This window comes from Cuculus canorus, chromosome 1, assembly GCF_017976375.1.
Source record: "Cuculus canorus isolate bCucCan1 chromosome 1, bCucCan1.pri, whole genome shotgun sequence".
In the NCBI taxonomy this organism is placed as follows: Eukaryota; Metazoa; Chordata; class Aves; order Cuculiformes; family Cuculidae; genus Cuculus; species Cuculus canorus.
Window position 1 is genome coordinate 130,450,523 of NC_071401.1, and position 15,403 is coordinate 130,465,925.

Below are 15,403 nucleotides of genomic sequence, written 5' to 3' on the forward strand. Positions count from 1 at the left end.
AAGCAGAAAATGTTTGGACCTAGACTATCATTAAGAAAACAACTTAGTATGACTTCAGTGTCTATTCTGGTCTGAAATGAGAGCACATGTAAGAAGAGACACTTGCAATACAGGTATTCCACCTATCCCATTAAATATTCACTATCACAAAACTTCCACACAGTGCTTGGCAAGATGGTAGGAACATTTTAGGTACAAGTGTCTTCACTAAAATAGGAATGGCAAAAAGCCCAAGGGTCACTTGTAAGCAAGATTTCTTACAAAATTACCTGTAGTAAATGAAGCAAGCTGCTAAGGTTTTTGTTGGTTTTGTCTTTCTCCATAAAATGCCTCTTTCTCAGGCTGAGGAACATCCGATATGCATTCAACACCACCCTCCTTGTGATCATCTGGCGCATTTTCATTGCAAGGTCACAGATGGCTCGAAACATCTGGTACTTTGTGGTGAGCCTCTGCTACAAGTTCCTTTCCTACTTCAGGGCATCCAGCACCCTCAGGCACTGAAGCCGTCCATCAGCAACCAGCTTTTTCCAGAAGGGATCTCCATCTCCTCTAATCAGCAACTATGGGCATCAAGGTCTGAAAGTAGCAGAAAAATCCACTCCCTCCAACAGCAGCCTGCATTTATTGTGAACTGTCATATGTTCACCTTTTTAATTTTAACTAATGCTTTAATACATGGTGGTCTTTCTTCCATAGGACCAGGCCAATTTTTAAAGCCATAAATGAAGATTTAGGAACAGGTCAAGCTGGAACCATTCATCTAGAGTCTGATGTGCAAGAGTAAAGATTAACCAAAGTCATTGTGCTCCCATGTACTACCTAGGCTATATTAATCCTATTTTCTTCCTCAGAAGAGGCAAATTTAAAGGATACTACCTTAGAAGAAATAGATGCCATTAGAGAAGACCCAGCCAAGGAAATTAACTGTAAGAGGTCTTCCTAGAGAAGTTATTCCTTCATTCTCCTTTAGTGAAATGGTACCTTACTGAAACAAACTGACTTCACATTTTCAGTTTTTCAAAACTTAGGGGGTGGGGGGAATCAGTTACACTAGGCCAGTGAACACACTGAACACTTTTCAGATCTTGTCCTGTATTGCTACTGAGGACTGATATTTTCAAGCCATAGCTGAAGACATGCATAGAATTTATGTACCTGTGTCAACTCTGCTCACACACAAGCTGCTTTCTTATGGAGAGGTATTTTTTACTTTCTGTGGTTAAGGTTCAGTCTATTAAAACACGCTGTTCTTGCAGTTATCACATTTGCTTGGAACATTTTTTCCTGCTTGAAAAATGCTATATTTACTCTGAGAAGACTTCTTAAAAGACTGAAGAAGCATTCAGAAATTCTTTTGTTACTTTGGAGGAATAGGTCTTTTTTCTTCCTTGGATTTGTCTACAGAAAACTTATCTCCCTATAGCTCAAAAATATCCTGATACTGTCCTTCATGCTTTCATTACAGCTGAATCACTTTGCAGTTGATCACTTCCACTGGCAAAGCGTAAAGACATGTACAGAGGAAATCCCATCAGGCCAGTTCTGCTGCCACTCCTGAAAATTGTTTTTGTTGGAAAAGGAAAGGTTTCATTGACTTCTGTGCTAAAACAATCATGCACTGTGAAGGCAATGCATTTTGTCCTACAGTGCAGTTTAGAAAGGAACCCGAGGATCTTCCTAACACTCATGGCTGTTGGAGATACTTGTTTCACTAGTGAAGTATGAATTCCTGTGGGGGCAGAAAGAAAGAGAGCGCCTTCTTCAAAGTAGCTGGTGCAACAGCGGCCTTAGTGCAACAGCAGCAAATTTGTCATGCTATCAGATTTGGAGTCAAATCTAATATTGGAATATTTTTTATTCAGATCACACTGAATAAGCACTTTATCAGACTTTGAAGCAGCTAGTTTATGAAACAATGCAACATCCAGTTTCAGTACTCCTGTATCATGCTAACTGTCTGAAAAAGTAATGCTACATCACAAAAACTGGCACAGTTGCTCTTTTGAGAGCTGAGAATAGCAGAGTATTTACAAAGCTGGCATTCTTCAAAAATTACACTTGGTTTTTTGGCAGTGAAGGCAAGAGCAATTTAAGATGACAATATATTTATATGTTAGGCCTCCAAGCTATTTAAAAAGTTTTTCTAAGGGTGCAAGGAATTACCTTCCTCCCTATGCCACAGAGGTTTGGTTTCAATCAGTTGCCAAAGGATGCCTGCAGCAGAACTTGACCCGAAACATCGTGCCCAGAATGGCAAGGCTCTGGCTTTCCCTAGCGAAGATCCGTGTGTCTGTCACACATTACTTTTGATCTGTGCTCAACTAGGTCAAGCACCCAGTTTGCAAAGATGCAAGTTTTCTAAGCTTCAGCCTTGAAAACATGCATCCAAAATGAAATGATGATAGTTGTCAGCTATGTGTTTTCCAACTCCAGAAAGCTGTCAGTGCATGCTGTGCATTGCATGTTAGCAAGGTGTCCCCACCTGAGAAACTAGGAGTTATAGGTTCAGGCACTGCAGACCAGATGTTTCATGTGTGGTGTTTCTGTAGCAGCGTATAAGGTGACAGTCAGCTGCATTATATTTGGCTATGCAGAGAATGTGGCTACCAAGGTGGAGTGAGGCAGGTTGCTGTGGGGATTCCACATAAGCCAGCTTCCAGTCTTCTCATATGAAAGACTGAAAAACAAAACAAAACTGCAGATTATTTTGAAACAAACTTCATTTATAAAAGTAGGTAAGAATTTTACCTCCTATAAGTCTTTTTAAGTGCTTGCCTTATGTACAAAGAGAAGCAACAGCTAAGGGATCAGAAGTCTTATACTGTGTACATCATAGAGAAAAACTTGAGTCTCACAGAAAAGTGAAATACTGCAGACTTGTTGCAGTTATAACAGCTGACTGGTGTAGACCAACCTGACTATGAGTAGTGTCCTGCCTTTCCTTCCACAATGCTAGTCACGCCATGCCTTCATAACATATATCTGTGGGCATTCAGAGTTATTTGCACCTATTGTCCCAACAAGTTTGAGATGTATCTTTGATCACTATGAGTGGTGATCAGTTTTCTGCACGTGCTTCAGGTTTCACACAGAACAACAGTGGTATCTTGTTTTTAAGCTCTCCAGCATTTTGCTGAAAAACAGCAGGAGCTGCTTGGGATGTTAGAGGAACATAGCTGTTGCAGAAGGTGTGTGTTCTCCTGGAGACCTTTTGTAGCCCATACAGCATTGCCAGCAGCTGGCTTCAGAGTTCTGGCCTTGCTGGGCGTGGAATCAAGCTGTTAGCTTTTCTTAACTTAGACCTTTACACAGTGAAACTTGCATCTTTTTAATTCATTCTCTTGTGGCTTGAGATGTTTTCAGGCAGTCATTTGAACCACAGAAAAAATTAAGAACAACTTCAGTGCAGAGACTGACATGTGGCAGTGGCCTTTGGGTGCCAGCTGTGACTGTCGTCATGGAGAGATGGACCTGGCATAAGAATTTGTTCTCACCTAAAGCGGTGACCTATCATTGGTGTTTCACTGTGTGCTCCTCAGTGTATTTGTATTTTGCTATGAAGAAACCCAAGCCTTGGGGAAAATATCGAAAAGAAAAGAAAGCACTGAGTGACAGCCACTTCTTTTCTTCCCTGTTTTATCTCCTGCTCTTTCATGTATACTCACAAGCTTTTGACAAAAGAAAAGCCAAGTGCAGTTGTTATTAAGTTAAATCAGAGGTCCTGTGGCAGCTGTGCACAAGTTAATACAGACAACTCGGGAGTGGATATTACTCATGAATGAAAGCTAGAGCTTTTAAGCCTGAAGCAGGACTCAAGGTGGTTTTCTTTTTTTTCGTGCAGAGGTAGCATGGTCAGTACTACACGGGGAGAGAGGAGTAGGAGGAACATTTCTGTAACCTCTGCTCATAGACTGCAGGAATCATTTCTAGGCACGGAGCATCCAGATCAATGAGCAAAGGGAGACCCGGGGGGGATCAGAGAAGTATGAGCTGCCAAACTCAGAGGACTCCGCCTCCCAAGGAGTAGGGGAAGAGCTCCATTTTCATTTTGCTAATGTCAGTTTGGGTTCTTGTAATAAAACAGGAACTAAAAAGGCTCCTCCGTGCTTCCCCCAACAGGCAGCATAGGGAATAATATTGGCAGTCATTCTGCACAGCTACAAAGAAAATATCTGCCACAAGACAGTAAAATGGGATTATCCTCTGTAATTGTACCCTACGAACTTCCAGTGTATCTACTCCCTCACAGTGTCAGAAGCCTGCAGTGCTGCTACAGAAAATACATGGACCCTTGCTGAACCCAGTGTAGTGTTTGTTAATACTATGCATATACGCTAGTCTGTAGACTATAGCTACAAATTGCTATGTGATAGCAATGAAACACTGAATATCATTTCACTGTTAAAGAGCAATGGGCATAAGCTTGCAATTAAGAAGTATCTCTTTTTTTTTATTGAATTGCAATAACAACAAAATAAAAGTCCCTAAAATTCATCTGAGTTTAAACTGCCTTTTGAGTGGCAACAAAACCTGTTTATACCCAGTATGTCTGTTACAAAAAAACCATAATTTTTCTCCCTCTCCATCCTCTATTCCAATAACTTTGTTAAGAAAATACAACTCTTTCTTGGGGGGTGTGTGTGGGTGTAACAGACATGCTGATATATTACAGGTTGCTGGCACATTACCTGTCTCCTCAAGAAATTTGTTATTTTCCATTTTCTAAGAAAACATCATTATATATGCCTGTGTATATAGTTACATCTTTCACTACCAGTCTTCTCATACAACGTATGGAGACAGTAAAAATAGTGGCACTCACATTGACACGCCAGGCTGTGGTTGTTTGGTATGCACTGTTCCAATTCAGTTTAAGATGAAGTGATCCTATCCTAGTTTCCAGTGTAAAGGAAACCTAACTTGTAGTACTATTAATCAAATCCTCATCATGAATAAGCAGCTGGGAAAAGAGGGGGGGGGGGGTATTCTTTTGTTTGTAAATAAGCTACCGCTTCATGGTTGAAAGCATGCTGTTGCTCTTCCAGCGTTGACGTTCTACCGCAGAAAGCAAGGATGAACTTTTAATACAATTGGTCCCTTTATTCTAGTGCAGAGTAAACAACATACTGTACATTCCCCAGAAGCTAAATGGTAAATATCCGATTACATGGTGCTAAATATTGGTATGAAGGTGGTACAGACTTCAAGAGAATTAAAGAAAAGGGGGGGTGCAGGTATTTGGGGAGTAATTAAAATGTGCTATCCCACTTTTCTCTATTGCTTTAAAGTCAACTATGAATTGAGTTGGTTTGTTCAGATTAACATGAAACTGCTTGTAAAAGGTTTCTTGTTCTTAAATAATCTTGGCAGACCCCCAATTTATAGTAAAATACGTACTCTCCCAGTGTCCACAGTTTATATGGTTCTATCTGCTATTTCTATTCCTGTTAGCTATGATACAACTTAACTGTTATAAATCTTAATTACAAAGTTTCTAATGTTAAGGTGTAATCTTTCTGAGCTCTCAAATCAGATAAAACAGTAAAGTTACAAATTATGACAACCTCAGCCATAAAATTGTTAATATGATGTTTATGTTATTTTAAACATTTAATAAAACAAAATATTTTAAAACTATGGTCACTTTGCATGGCGTAAGTTGCTGAAGGAGATGTTTGCTTGCTGGCTATTGCAGTTCAGCACAGGATGCATCTGCACCACATCTGTACATGTGTACCACAGCTGCTGGTGTCCCAGCCTACATGGAACGGCAGCCCCACCTATAGGCAGCTGCCAGCACAGGGAGCTGTTGCAAAGGCAAGGAGAGGGAAATCAAGGAGGGGACCATCCCACATTTTAGAAAGTAATGATGGTGAGATACTACAACCCAGAAGGGTCCATCTCTGATAAGTGTATTCGAGGAAGTGATAGGGAAGGGTCTTCAACAGCAACTTTGTAATAACCTGACCAACTTCATGAACAATGTACCATTGGCACTTGAGAATATTACCCCAAATTCTTAGTTTTAATAAAAGTAAGGACTTTAATTTACCCTTGATGTTAACACCATAATGCTCTTTTAGCATAAACAGCTGTTAAAGTCCAAAGAAATGTGGTATGCTTTTACCTCAAGACCGTACTGTACAGTGAGAAAAGTTTAAGGATGTTATTGCATAGGCATGGGGGTGGGGAATAATCATGTGTCATCTGTGTTTCCAAGACAGGTACACAATGATACTTCAGGCTGTTGAGTAAACTCTTACCCAGCAATTCTCAGGTTTACCAAGAACATTCTGACTCTGACAAATACTTCACTGTACTTCAAATGTTGTCTCCATGGCCACTTGGGAGCAGGGATACAGTAATATAAGGAAATCTACCTTACAGATAGAACAGTTCTTACCTTTTCCTGGCCTAGAAAAAAAAATTCTTGCTGAAATAAAATCTTCACTGCTAGGAACTTCAATGATCAATCGTCTCCAGCTGCCAAACAAAAAGACACTGTCTCAAAGTCTGCCTTCAGGCACTCTGTCAGTGTGTTTGTAGATAAAAAGAATCATAGAACCGCTTGGTTGGAAAAGATCTTTGAGATCAAGTCCAACCATAACTGTCCACTACTAAATCATATCCCTAAGCACTTCACCTACTGGACTTTTAAATACCTCCAGGGATGGTGACTCAACCACCTTGCTGGGCAACCTGTTCCAGGATGCAATAACCCTTTCAGTGAAGAAACTTTTCCTGATGTCCAATCTGAACCTCCCCTGGTGCAGCTTGAGGACATTCCCTCTCATCCTATTGCCTGTACTTGGGAGAATAGATCAACACCCACCTCTCTACAACCTCCTTTCAGGCACTTGTAGACAGTGATAAGGTATCCCCTCAAGCTCCTCTTCTCCGGGCTAAACAATGCCACACACCTCAGAGGTTTCCTCTGTCAAATCTTTAGAAAAAAAAATAAAAATTGTTTCTATTGCAACATTAAAGTTTTAGCGTAGTAAACACTTCCAGCTATCTGCATTGGGAAAGCCTGAAATCAGAACACCTCCATCTCTTTTGGCTACTGCAGCTGTTTTGTTTTCAAATGCACATGCACAGAACAGCCTGGTATGAGTCCACTTACATCACCTCTAGTCCTTTTACTGGATCTTGGTTTTTTTTCTCCAGCACTTCACAAAGGTTTATGATGGAAACATCTGAGCTTCTTCCAGTGCCCAGCGGGAGCACAGCAGGATCAGACCTCCTGAGAGCAAACTGTAATCGCTCTGTGTTTCAGTACTTCCATTTTAATTCTAGTGGCTGCAATGCCTTGCAATAATCTCATTTTCAGAAACAGTTAATCTCATGAATACATACATGTGTATATCCCTAGATACTTATGTGAATAATATGATGTATATTATACATATGTCTCAAGGCAGGACTGGTCACAATATTTAACATTTGTATATATATGATTGAACATATGAGTGCATAGACACATATAGACACATGCGCACACACAAGATTTTGGAAGGCAGGGAAAGAAGGCAAATGTACGCTGAGTAGAGTCAAATCCCTATATAGGGAGACAAATGAGGTTTTAATATTGGTTGCCAATACAACTAAATATAATGGTAAGTGTGCTGCAAATAGTGGCAGGCTATGCACTGCCAATGGATGTAATGGGAAAAGAGTTTAACTGAAAACATAGGCAGAGCTGCCTTAATTTCAGTACAAAAGTAAGCCATGTCTTATCTAATTTTGAAAATCATACATACTCAGTGACCAAAACTTTAGGTTTTTTTTTTCAGACATTATTTTTAATGCTAGAAGTTAAAATGACTTTCAGAAATGCCTGTTCTTAAATTCCAAGTCTTGGAGGTGGTAAATGTGGATGGACTAGTACTTCTCAGTTTCTGTCCAACATTATTCAAGAAAAAAGCATTTCATTAGCATAAATAAATAATATCATACGTTTTAACAAACTGTAAAATTTGTTAGCTTTCAAAAGAATTGATTATCAAAAAGCACACTATGAAATATTTTCACCAGTTATTATTGATAAAAATGTTTTTTTCAAGAGTCAGAAATCACTTCTACTAACTCCTTTCCAAAAATTATATTTGTTGTAGAAAGTTTGTGATCTCAGCCTTGATTTGCCAAACCACAAATATCTGTTCTTTTCAATTTCTCCAAAAGGCTTTTCAAAAAAAATTAAAAAGAAGAATAGCTTGATAAAAGAAAAAAAAAAGAAAGAAAAAGCCAGACCAACTCTGAAAAAAAAAAAGCATAAGGATTAAGGTGGTATTTGGCACATATGACTAATTCCAGACGAGAAGGCTTTCTTCCTACCATAAAAATAACCAGGCAAGCAGCCTGTTACTCATCAGCAGTTGGCCAGATTTTCCTAAACACTGTGGTAAAAGTGACCTCATGGAGCGTGCAGCGCATAGAGTGCTGGCAAATACAAATAGCCACCTCTTATCAACAACACAGGGCTAAACAGACACAGAAACACTTGTGTGTGTATAATGTAGCGTGGGTGCCACAAATTCTGCAGCTCTAATCCACCGCTGCAGGCAAGGGAACTTGACTTACACCACCACTAGGGCCAACTCCTCACCATTACATTTCTCAAAGGCTTCTCTTTGCCAAGACAGACATTTTCTATCATTCGCTTGTCCCCAACCCCAACAATACTTCTGCTACCTCAACTTCACATTTTTTGCATTCTTCTAAAAGCCATGCAGCTGCCAAATTTCCTCTCTCCTCACAATCTGTTCTTTCTCCCCACCTCCCACACAAGCCTCAAAAACGTTTTGAATACGATTTCTTTAGGATAAGAGTATTTTCTCTATCAGAGAAGAGGAAGAAACAGAGGAGGATCAGAAAAGGCCCTGGGGTGTCTGTGGGCTAAGATCAGAAGGAAACTGCTTATCACAGCTTCACTGTAAGAGAAGACAGAGGGCTGAGCTTGTCCCAGGAATATCCCCTTGATGGTCCATAGCTGTTTGATCTAGGCTAAAGCAAAAGTAAAGAGAGAAATGAGAGGGGAACTGCCCTGGTTTGTACTGAAGGACTCCAGAAAAAAAGACGTGGGTTTACCTCAACCTTTACATCAGCTTCCTGTTACTGCTGCACCCACCACAACCTTATTCCAGTTTTGCTTAACAGAATTCAGCACAAAAACCAAAATCTGCCCTATGCTATTCAGATCAGACAAAAATAATTTTTCATTCTTCTTCTGAAGTTAATGGCAGTCTTGTGTTTGGTATTGACTTTATAATGATGCTCTTTCATCACAGCAGCATTTTGCCAGTCTCTCTTTAGGCTTTGTAGGATTTATACTATGTGTCCTAGTCCAATAAGAAAAGAGAAAGATGTTGAGGGCTTTTTGTTTGTTTGATAAGCCTTTCAGCCTGCTAGTTTTGAAAATAAAGGACAGAGGATGCACCTCATGATGTTGGCCTTCTGTACAGCAATTAATAGAAAATGTCTAGTAATAATGTCTCACTTCCTTGCAGTATAGTAAAGAGTCTAATGAGAGAAAAAGTCACAGCACTATCATGAGCCTTTCCTTAATTAAAATTATTTCAAATCCTGAAACCCAGACCATACATCAAAGTCATTGCTATAATTTTGTTAGCAAACCTTTCCTTAAAAATATCATTTTACCTTTTTTATGTAAATGTGATCTTTAGGGAGAAAAAAAAATCAATTTTCCATTAAGATGCATCATTGAATTAAAGGTATCAGCAAGGAAGTTCAAATCCATTCTAAAGAACAAAAACTTAAAGGTCAACCTGCAGACTTCAAGATTTTGAAGTTTTCTTCTAACATTTTGATGATGTAGTATTATCGAGCCAAATAATCAATTTAATAAACTAAGGAAACTGTATTACTATTCATTTTCTAAAAGAAGCAAATCAGGGACAAGGATAATGATGTACTAATATATGACAGCCAATCCTCAGCTGATACACCATGGCTTAGATGCACTAGAATAAGCACTAGATCTCAAGAGAAAGGATCCTAGCCAATAGCCTCCATCTCCCTTAACTAAGGGCAACCAGAAATTATTGTTGCTCATTATGACTAGACCCCACAGGTCCTACTTCATAATCACCTGAATCAAGATTATTTGATTCTGCAAAGAGCTGTGGTACCGTGATTAAATAGATTTCTGGACTCCAGCATTCATGTACTTCCTATTGAGCAAGATGCCAAAGCAAAGGAAGTTATGACTGACTGCAAGTCAGTTGAATTAACCCATATCCCATTCAGAGCCTTGAGAAGGGCACACACCCATATTTCTCTTGCCAGAAGTGACCTGATGATACAAATTCCCATAACTCCCTGCAATGCAATCTCAAAGGTGACTTTCTCCTTCCAGGGAAACAGCACACACTACGCTGCTAGTCATGTGAGCCTCACCCAGGCCCAGATGTAAGGGCCACATCAAAAGTACGTATCAAATAAATGCATTTTCTATAAAAATGACCCAGAGTGAAGATTAGGCAAGACAGCATCAAGGCAGTAGCTCTAAAGCTGCCTTTGAAAAGCCACCTAGCAGGGATTTCCATAGGCTGAAAAAAAAAAACAAAAAAAAAATCAACAAGGGAAAACATACCAAATCACCTTAGCACCATTATTGAGCATCCTTACCCACTGGTCTTGCCTATGTCTCATTATGTGTTCAGGTACCACTGAGGAACAGGAGGGAGTGAAAAAAGAATATCATACACAAAGGCCCACTGACAGCATCACAGGCACACAAATACAAGTGACGCTCTGCTTGCACAGTATATGCACATAACTCAATTCAGGGCCAGGGAAGAAAGCGACTTTTAAAAACACAGCTCAGCATAATTCACCCTTCTCCTGTTTTCCCTGAACAGGGTATGCAGACAGCTTTGTGAGGGCTGTCATCAGAAAACCCCACCTCCGGTGGTGACACGACTTTTTTCTGATTCACTTCTCAGTGCAAGCCCGTCCTCTCCAGAAATGAACTGTTGGGCTCATAACCACTCCCGAGAGAACAACCCTTTGGGAGCTACTGGCTTAGAAAGGTACTTGCGGAAAGCTGTTACAAAGTGCAACATAATTTATTGGACTGAATATATAAACTGGTCAGAGAAATCAGGGTTGGTGGAAATGCCAGCAAAAATAGCAAAAAGGTTTGTTCGAAGAGATTGTGCCTGTGTTCAGACTAGTAAATGTAGTCAGAGAACAGGCAAGATCTGAGGTGCTCAAGACACAGGTTTTGGTAGTTATAATGCTGGTCCTTTGTCATTGCCTTTTGGCGCTGTTCCTGATAGTATTTGCTGTACAAGATACCAAAAAGCAGTCCGAAAATGGGTGAGTACCTCAATGCCCCGTCAGTTACATCTTGATAAAAGAGCAATAGAAAGTTAATGGTAACACAATCTTAAAGAGAAAGGAAGGTGGATTTAAATGTCTCTGTCTTATTTTTTTCTCATTGCCTCAGGCCTTCAAAAAATGAAGACATTTTGTAACTTGAATAACTAACAAAAAATTTGCAACTAGAGATAGTAAACACTAGAGTTTGTAACTGTAGAATAATAAATAAAAGTTTGACTACTTGGAAGCCAAGTTACTGACATAGCTTATTCTACAACTGTAACTTAGTCAAGAATGACTATGTTTATGCAACACTGAGTTTAAGAAGAAAATTTTCTTTAAGTTAGTTCTGTCTTCACGATCTATCATTATTGATAATTTTAGCATTTTTGCTAAATTTTCCCTCCCAGCAGAGGTTGGTGTGACAATTGGCCTGGGAAAAGAGAAATGCCAGTTGTCCATGGAGGTCTCTTGAAAGTTTGCTACCACTTACCACCTCCAGAGAAACTGTTGATAAATTAGAGGCTGCCAGATAGGATAAGCCAGGAAAAATACTGAGGAAGATAAAAGTCAACAAGGGCAAATTCAGCAGTGAACAGCGAATCAGGGCTGAAGCAGGAGGAAAGCAGGAATCTGATACTTCACAGATGAGGAGAACCATGACACTAAAGTAGGGCCAAACAATGTAAGTTAGAAAGTAGAAGAGAGAAATAGAAATAAGTTTTTCAACTTGCTCTAGTGAAAGAAAGCATATATACACAATCATATTACTTACGACTTACAGTTCCATTTATTATTAAACTTAAGTAATACAGACTGACTCCACATGGCAGTTTATAACCTCAGATGGACAACAGACTTTTTATTAGCTGTGACACTTTTGAGTAAGGAGACATAAATAAAATATTTAATATCCTGCATTTGGTAATGATAAGTAATGACTAATTTGGGAAGCTGCCCATAGGCCACCTTCATGCACACAGTTCACCTGCCCCACAGTTGTATTGCCAATGCTTCACATGTGCCACCCTGAGTCTGGCAACCAGGTAAGTGCAGCTGTGCTCTCAGGCACAGGTTAATCAAGGAATCACAGACCCTACAGGAGATGGGATCACCTCGCTGCATGATTCTGGCTATACTGTGTAGCATTAAAAGAGCCCTCAGCCTCCTCGGCAGTAAATCGTAGCCTTGGCTTGGCAGAGAACTAACCCAAGTATAATGCTTTCAAATTAAAGCCAACGCATTTATAAGTAAACCAGAGCACAGCACAATCTGTGGTTTTGTGCATCCTCATGTTCCAAAGACATCTAAACAACTCCTCCAAGAACTATTGGGGAACTTGGACATTTTCCTCCACTCAAGCTGACTGAGGAAAGGAAGGGAGCTAGGAAACACGTGTTTCTCCTTAGGGCCCAGATATCTTCACACCCTGCAGTGACACAGAAAGGGACAAGGAGATACCCTCCAAACCTCTTGCTCTACTCCTGAAGCCTGTCCCTTCAGTTCTTACCATATTTGATTTCTTACAGTCTTAGAAACCCAGCCATCTGCCTCATCAGCTGAAGTGAGAAATCTCTGCTGTCCAGCTGTGCAGGACACACAACCCCTTCTATTTGTGACTCTACTCCATGTCACCTAACTGTATTCTGGGAAGAAGCCAGGATTGCATTTCACAAATATCACAATCCACTAGTACAAAAGCACTTAGAGATATGAATTGCATTGCAAGAATGACTTTCCATAGATACAGCTGCATCCTCTTGTGATACAAAAAGTCAGATTCGTTACCTGGAATGCAAACAGCCAATCTCACACCCCAAGTGAAGACACTGATTTTATTTCAGAGTTGTGGAAGTCTAGGTACCTGATGGCTTTCCACAAGTCAAGCACACCTGATAGGAGCCTCTATGCTCCATTTAGTACAATAATTTATTAATGCATGCCAAGTACTTCCCTCCACAAATGATTGGTTAGCAATTTAAATAAAGTTACAGGTAGTTGCGTCATACGACTTCTGTACTATGCTGGCTTGGTGAGTAGGGACCTGCTTCTTGAACTAGGTTTCTTATGTTCCTTATGTTCTTTGTTTCAAATTTGGCAGACCTGATGACATGGGCTGATTAATATGTCCTCTCCTGGTCCAGATGTCCAGGGTGCTCTCTGTAAGATCCTGGGTCCTTTTTTCTTTTGATTAGTGCAAAGTCTGCTATTTTAATTTAATATAAACAAATGCTACTCTGTTCTGCTGATTGTTTATCAAGATGGTTAGAACAGTATACTCTTTTGCAGCACCTCAGACAAACCTAACAAGCCAATTTAGGGACCTAGCAAACATTCACATGGTAAGAACCTAGCTATGAAGCAGCTCTAAAGAAAATTACATCTATTTGTATCTGGTCTGATGCATCAGACAAATGGCTGTTTCTGGGCAGTCAGAGCTACGCATTCTAAGTATGTTGTCTTGAAAAATATGTCATCTTGCATTGGCTTTGTATTTGTTGAGGTTTTGATTCATATTTTTAAAGTTTCTCCTTTGCTGTGAGGAAAAAAAACTGTGTTTTGTAAATCCAGTCAGATTTTTACGTGGTGAGTGTTAACAAACCTTGATGAAATGAAATTCTGTGATACAACCCAATCCTTGGTGCAACAGCACATGCAAAAGGATTTAGTTAGTTTCAGTTTAACTACCGCCCTACTTCATATTAAAGCTCAAGAACAATATGTTGAAAATAGGATGAAAGCTAAGCATAGCAGTTAGCTTCAGTTCAGATGAGGTTATCCTGAGTCACTACTGTAATCACCTTTCCAGTGTTTTTTCTTTCCTTCCACCACTCTTATTTTCCAGCTTGGTTGCATATTTTCTCTCCTCTGTGAGCCATTGCAAGGCCTCCTTACCTCAGCTCCCCTTCCAGAGCTGTGCAGCTCATTATTTCCACCTCAGCACTGAGCTGGAGCATCTTTCTATTGAATTATATCCGAGGTCTTATGGGCATTCATCCCAGTTCATCAAGGTCATTTTGAATTCTAATCATATCCTCTGATGTTTCAGCTCTTACTGCCAGTCTAACATAACCTACAAAGTTTAAAAGCACACACTGTACTCCAACATTTAGACCATAAATTAAACGCCTAGGCAGTGATGAGTGATGAGAGGCAGCGCCTCTCATCTTCCCACACCACTCCCTTTCTCTGTTATCCTCCACCTTTTGGCCTCGCATCCTTCATGCAGAAGCTTGTGCTCAGCTGCTACTGATAGCCAATCGTATGGGCCAAGCCCAAACATTTGCTCTCTTCCATAGTAGACGATGATGCCCTGCAAAGCTGCTTGTGTGTGTAAGCAGCCCCACACACAACCACTGCAGATGTATCCCTCCCCAGGGAGCACAGCTACACACACCCCATCCCACTTGGCCTCCTGCTATCACTCACCCTACAGGCATCAAGCCTCTTCCCAAAGTAACACTGCCTGCCTCATCAGCATAGGGTTGTGAAAAGCCCTGGGCAAGATTAGATTAAAGCTATCTTTGCACGGCTTGACACTGCTTTATGATCTTCTGATGTGCCTTTTAGCAGCTGCCCTTTCCCACTAAATAAAGGTGTCTCAAAAAGAACCCAGATGGGTGATATTTGCCTACAGAGAACAGGGAAACAAAGCATGGCTGAAATACCACAACTACTTAAAAAATAAATAATAAACACAAAAGGAAGAGAAGTCTTCCTAATTTTAACTAAACAAGGTGAAGGGACAGGGGGACAAAACAGTAAGGAAAGTAGGTTAGGTCTTTTTCGGGGGGAAATAAGGTGGGATGCAGCGGAGAACTATGAAAGTCATAAGAGTCACGGCCATGAGATGATGGCCACGCTGAAACCAGGAGATGTAACATTCAGCTTTGGCCCCTCCACCATGGGGCTGTCTGAGACTATGATGCAGCTGCTGTTGGGGATGGAGGTGAGCAACTGCAGTAGTGGTAGTGGACATTGTGGGGAGTAGCTGAGGCAATGGGGGCAACTGTTTTCTCCTGAGGGAAGGGGCATGTTGAGGAAGTCCTACCAGTGC

General features: G+C 40.3%; 1 protein-coding gene across 7 annotated transcripts in view; it reads left to right on the forward strand.

Annotated features, from left to right (window-relative positions):
• The window catches only part of FAR2 (fatty acyl-CoA reductase 2), a 147,687-nt gene extending 142,047 nt beyond the window's left edge, over window positions 1-5,640 (forward strand). For all 7 annotated transcript variants that reach the window (XM_054072717.1, XM_054072697.1, XM_054072658.1 and 4 more), the window contains exon 12: window positions 342-5,640. In XM_054072717.1, the coding sequence (XP_053928692.1) occupies window positions 342-504 (163 nt within the window). In that variant the 3' untranslated portion in view covers window positions 505-5,640. The remainder of the gene's footprint in view (window positions 1-341) is intronic.
• The last annotated feature ends 9,763 nt before the right edge of the window (window positions 5,641-15,403 follow it).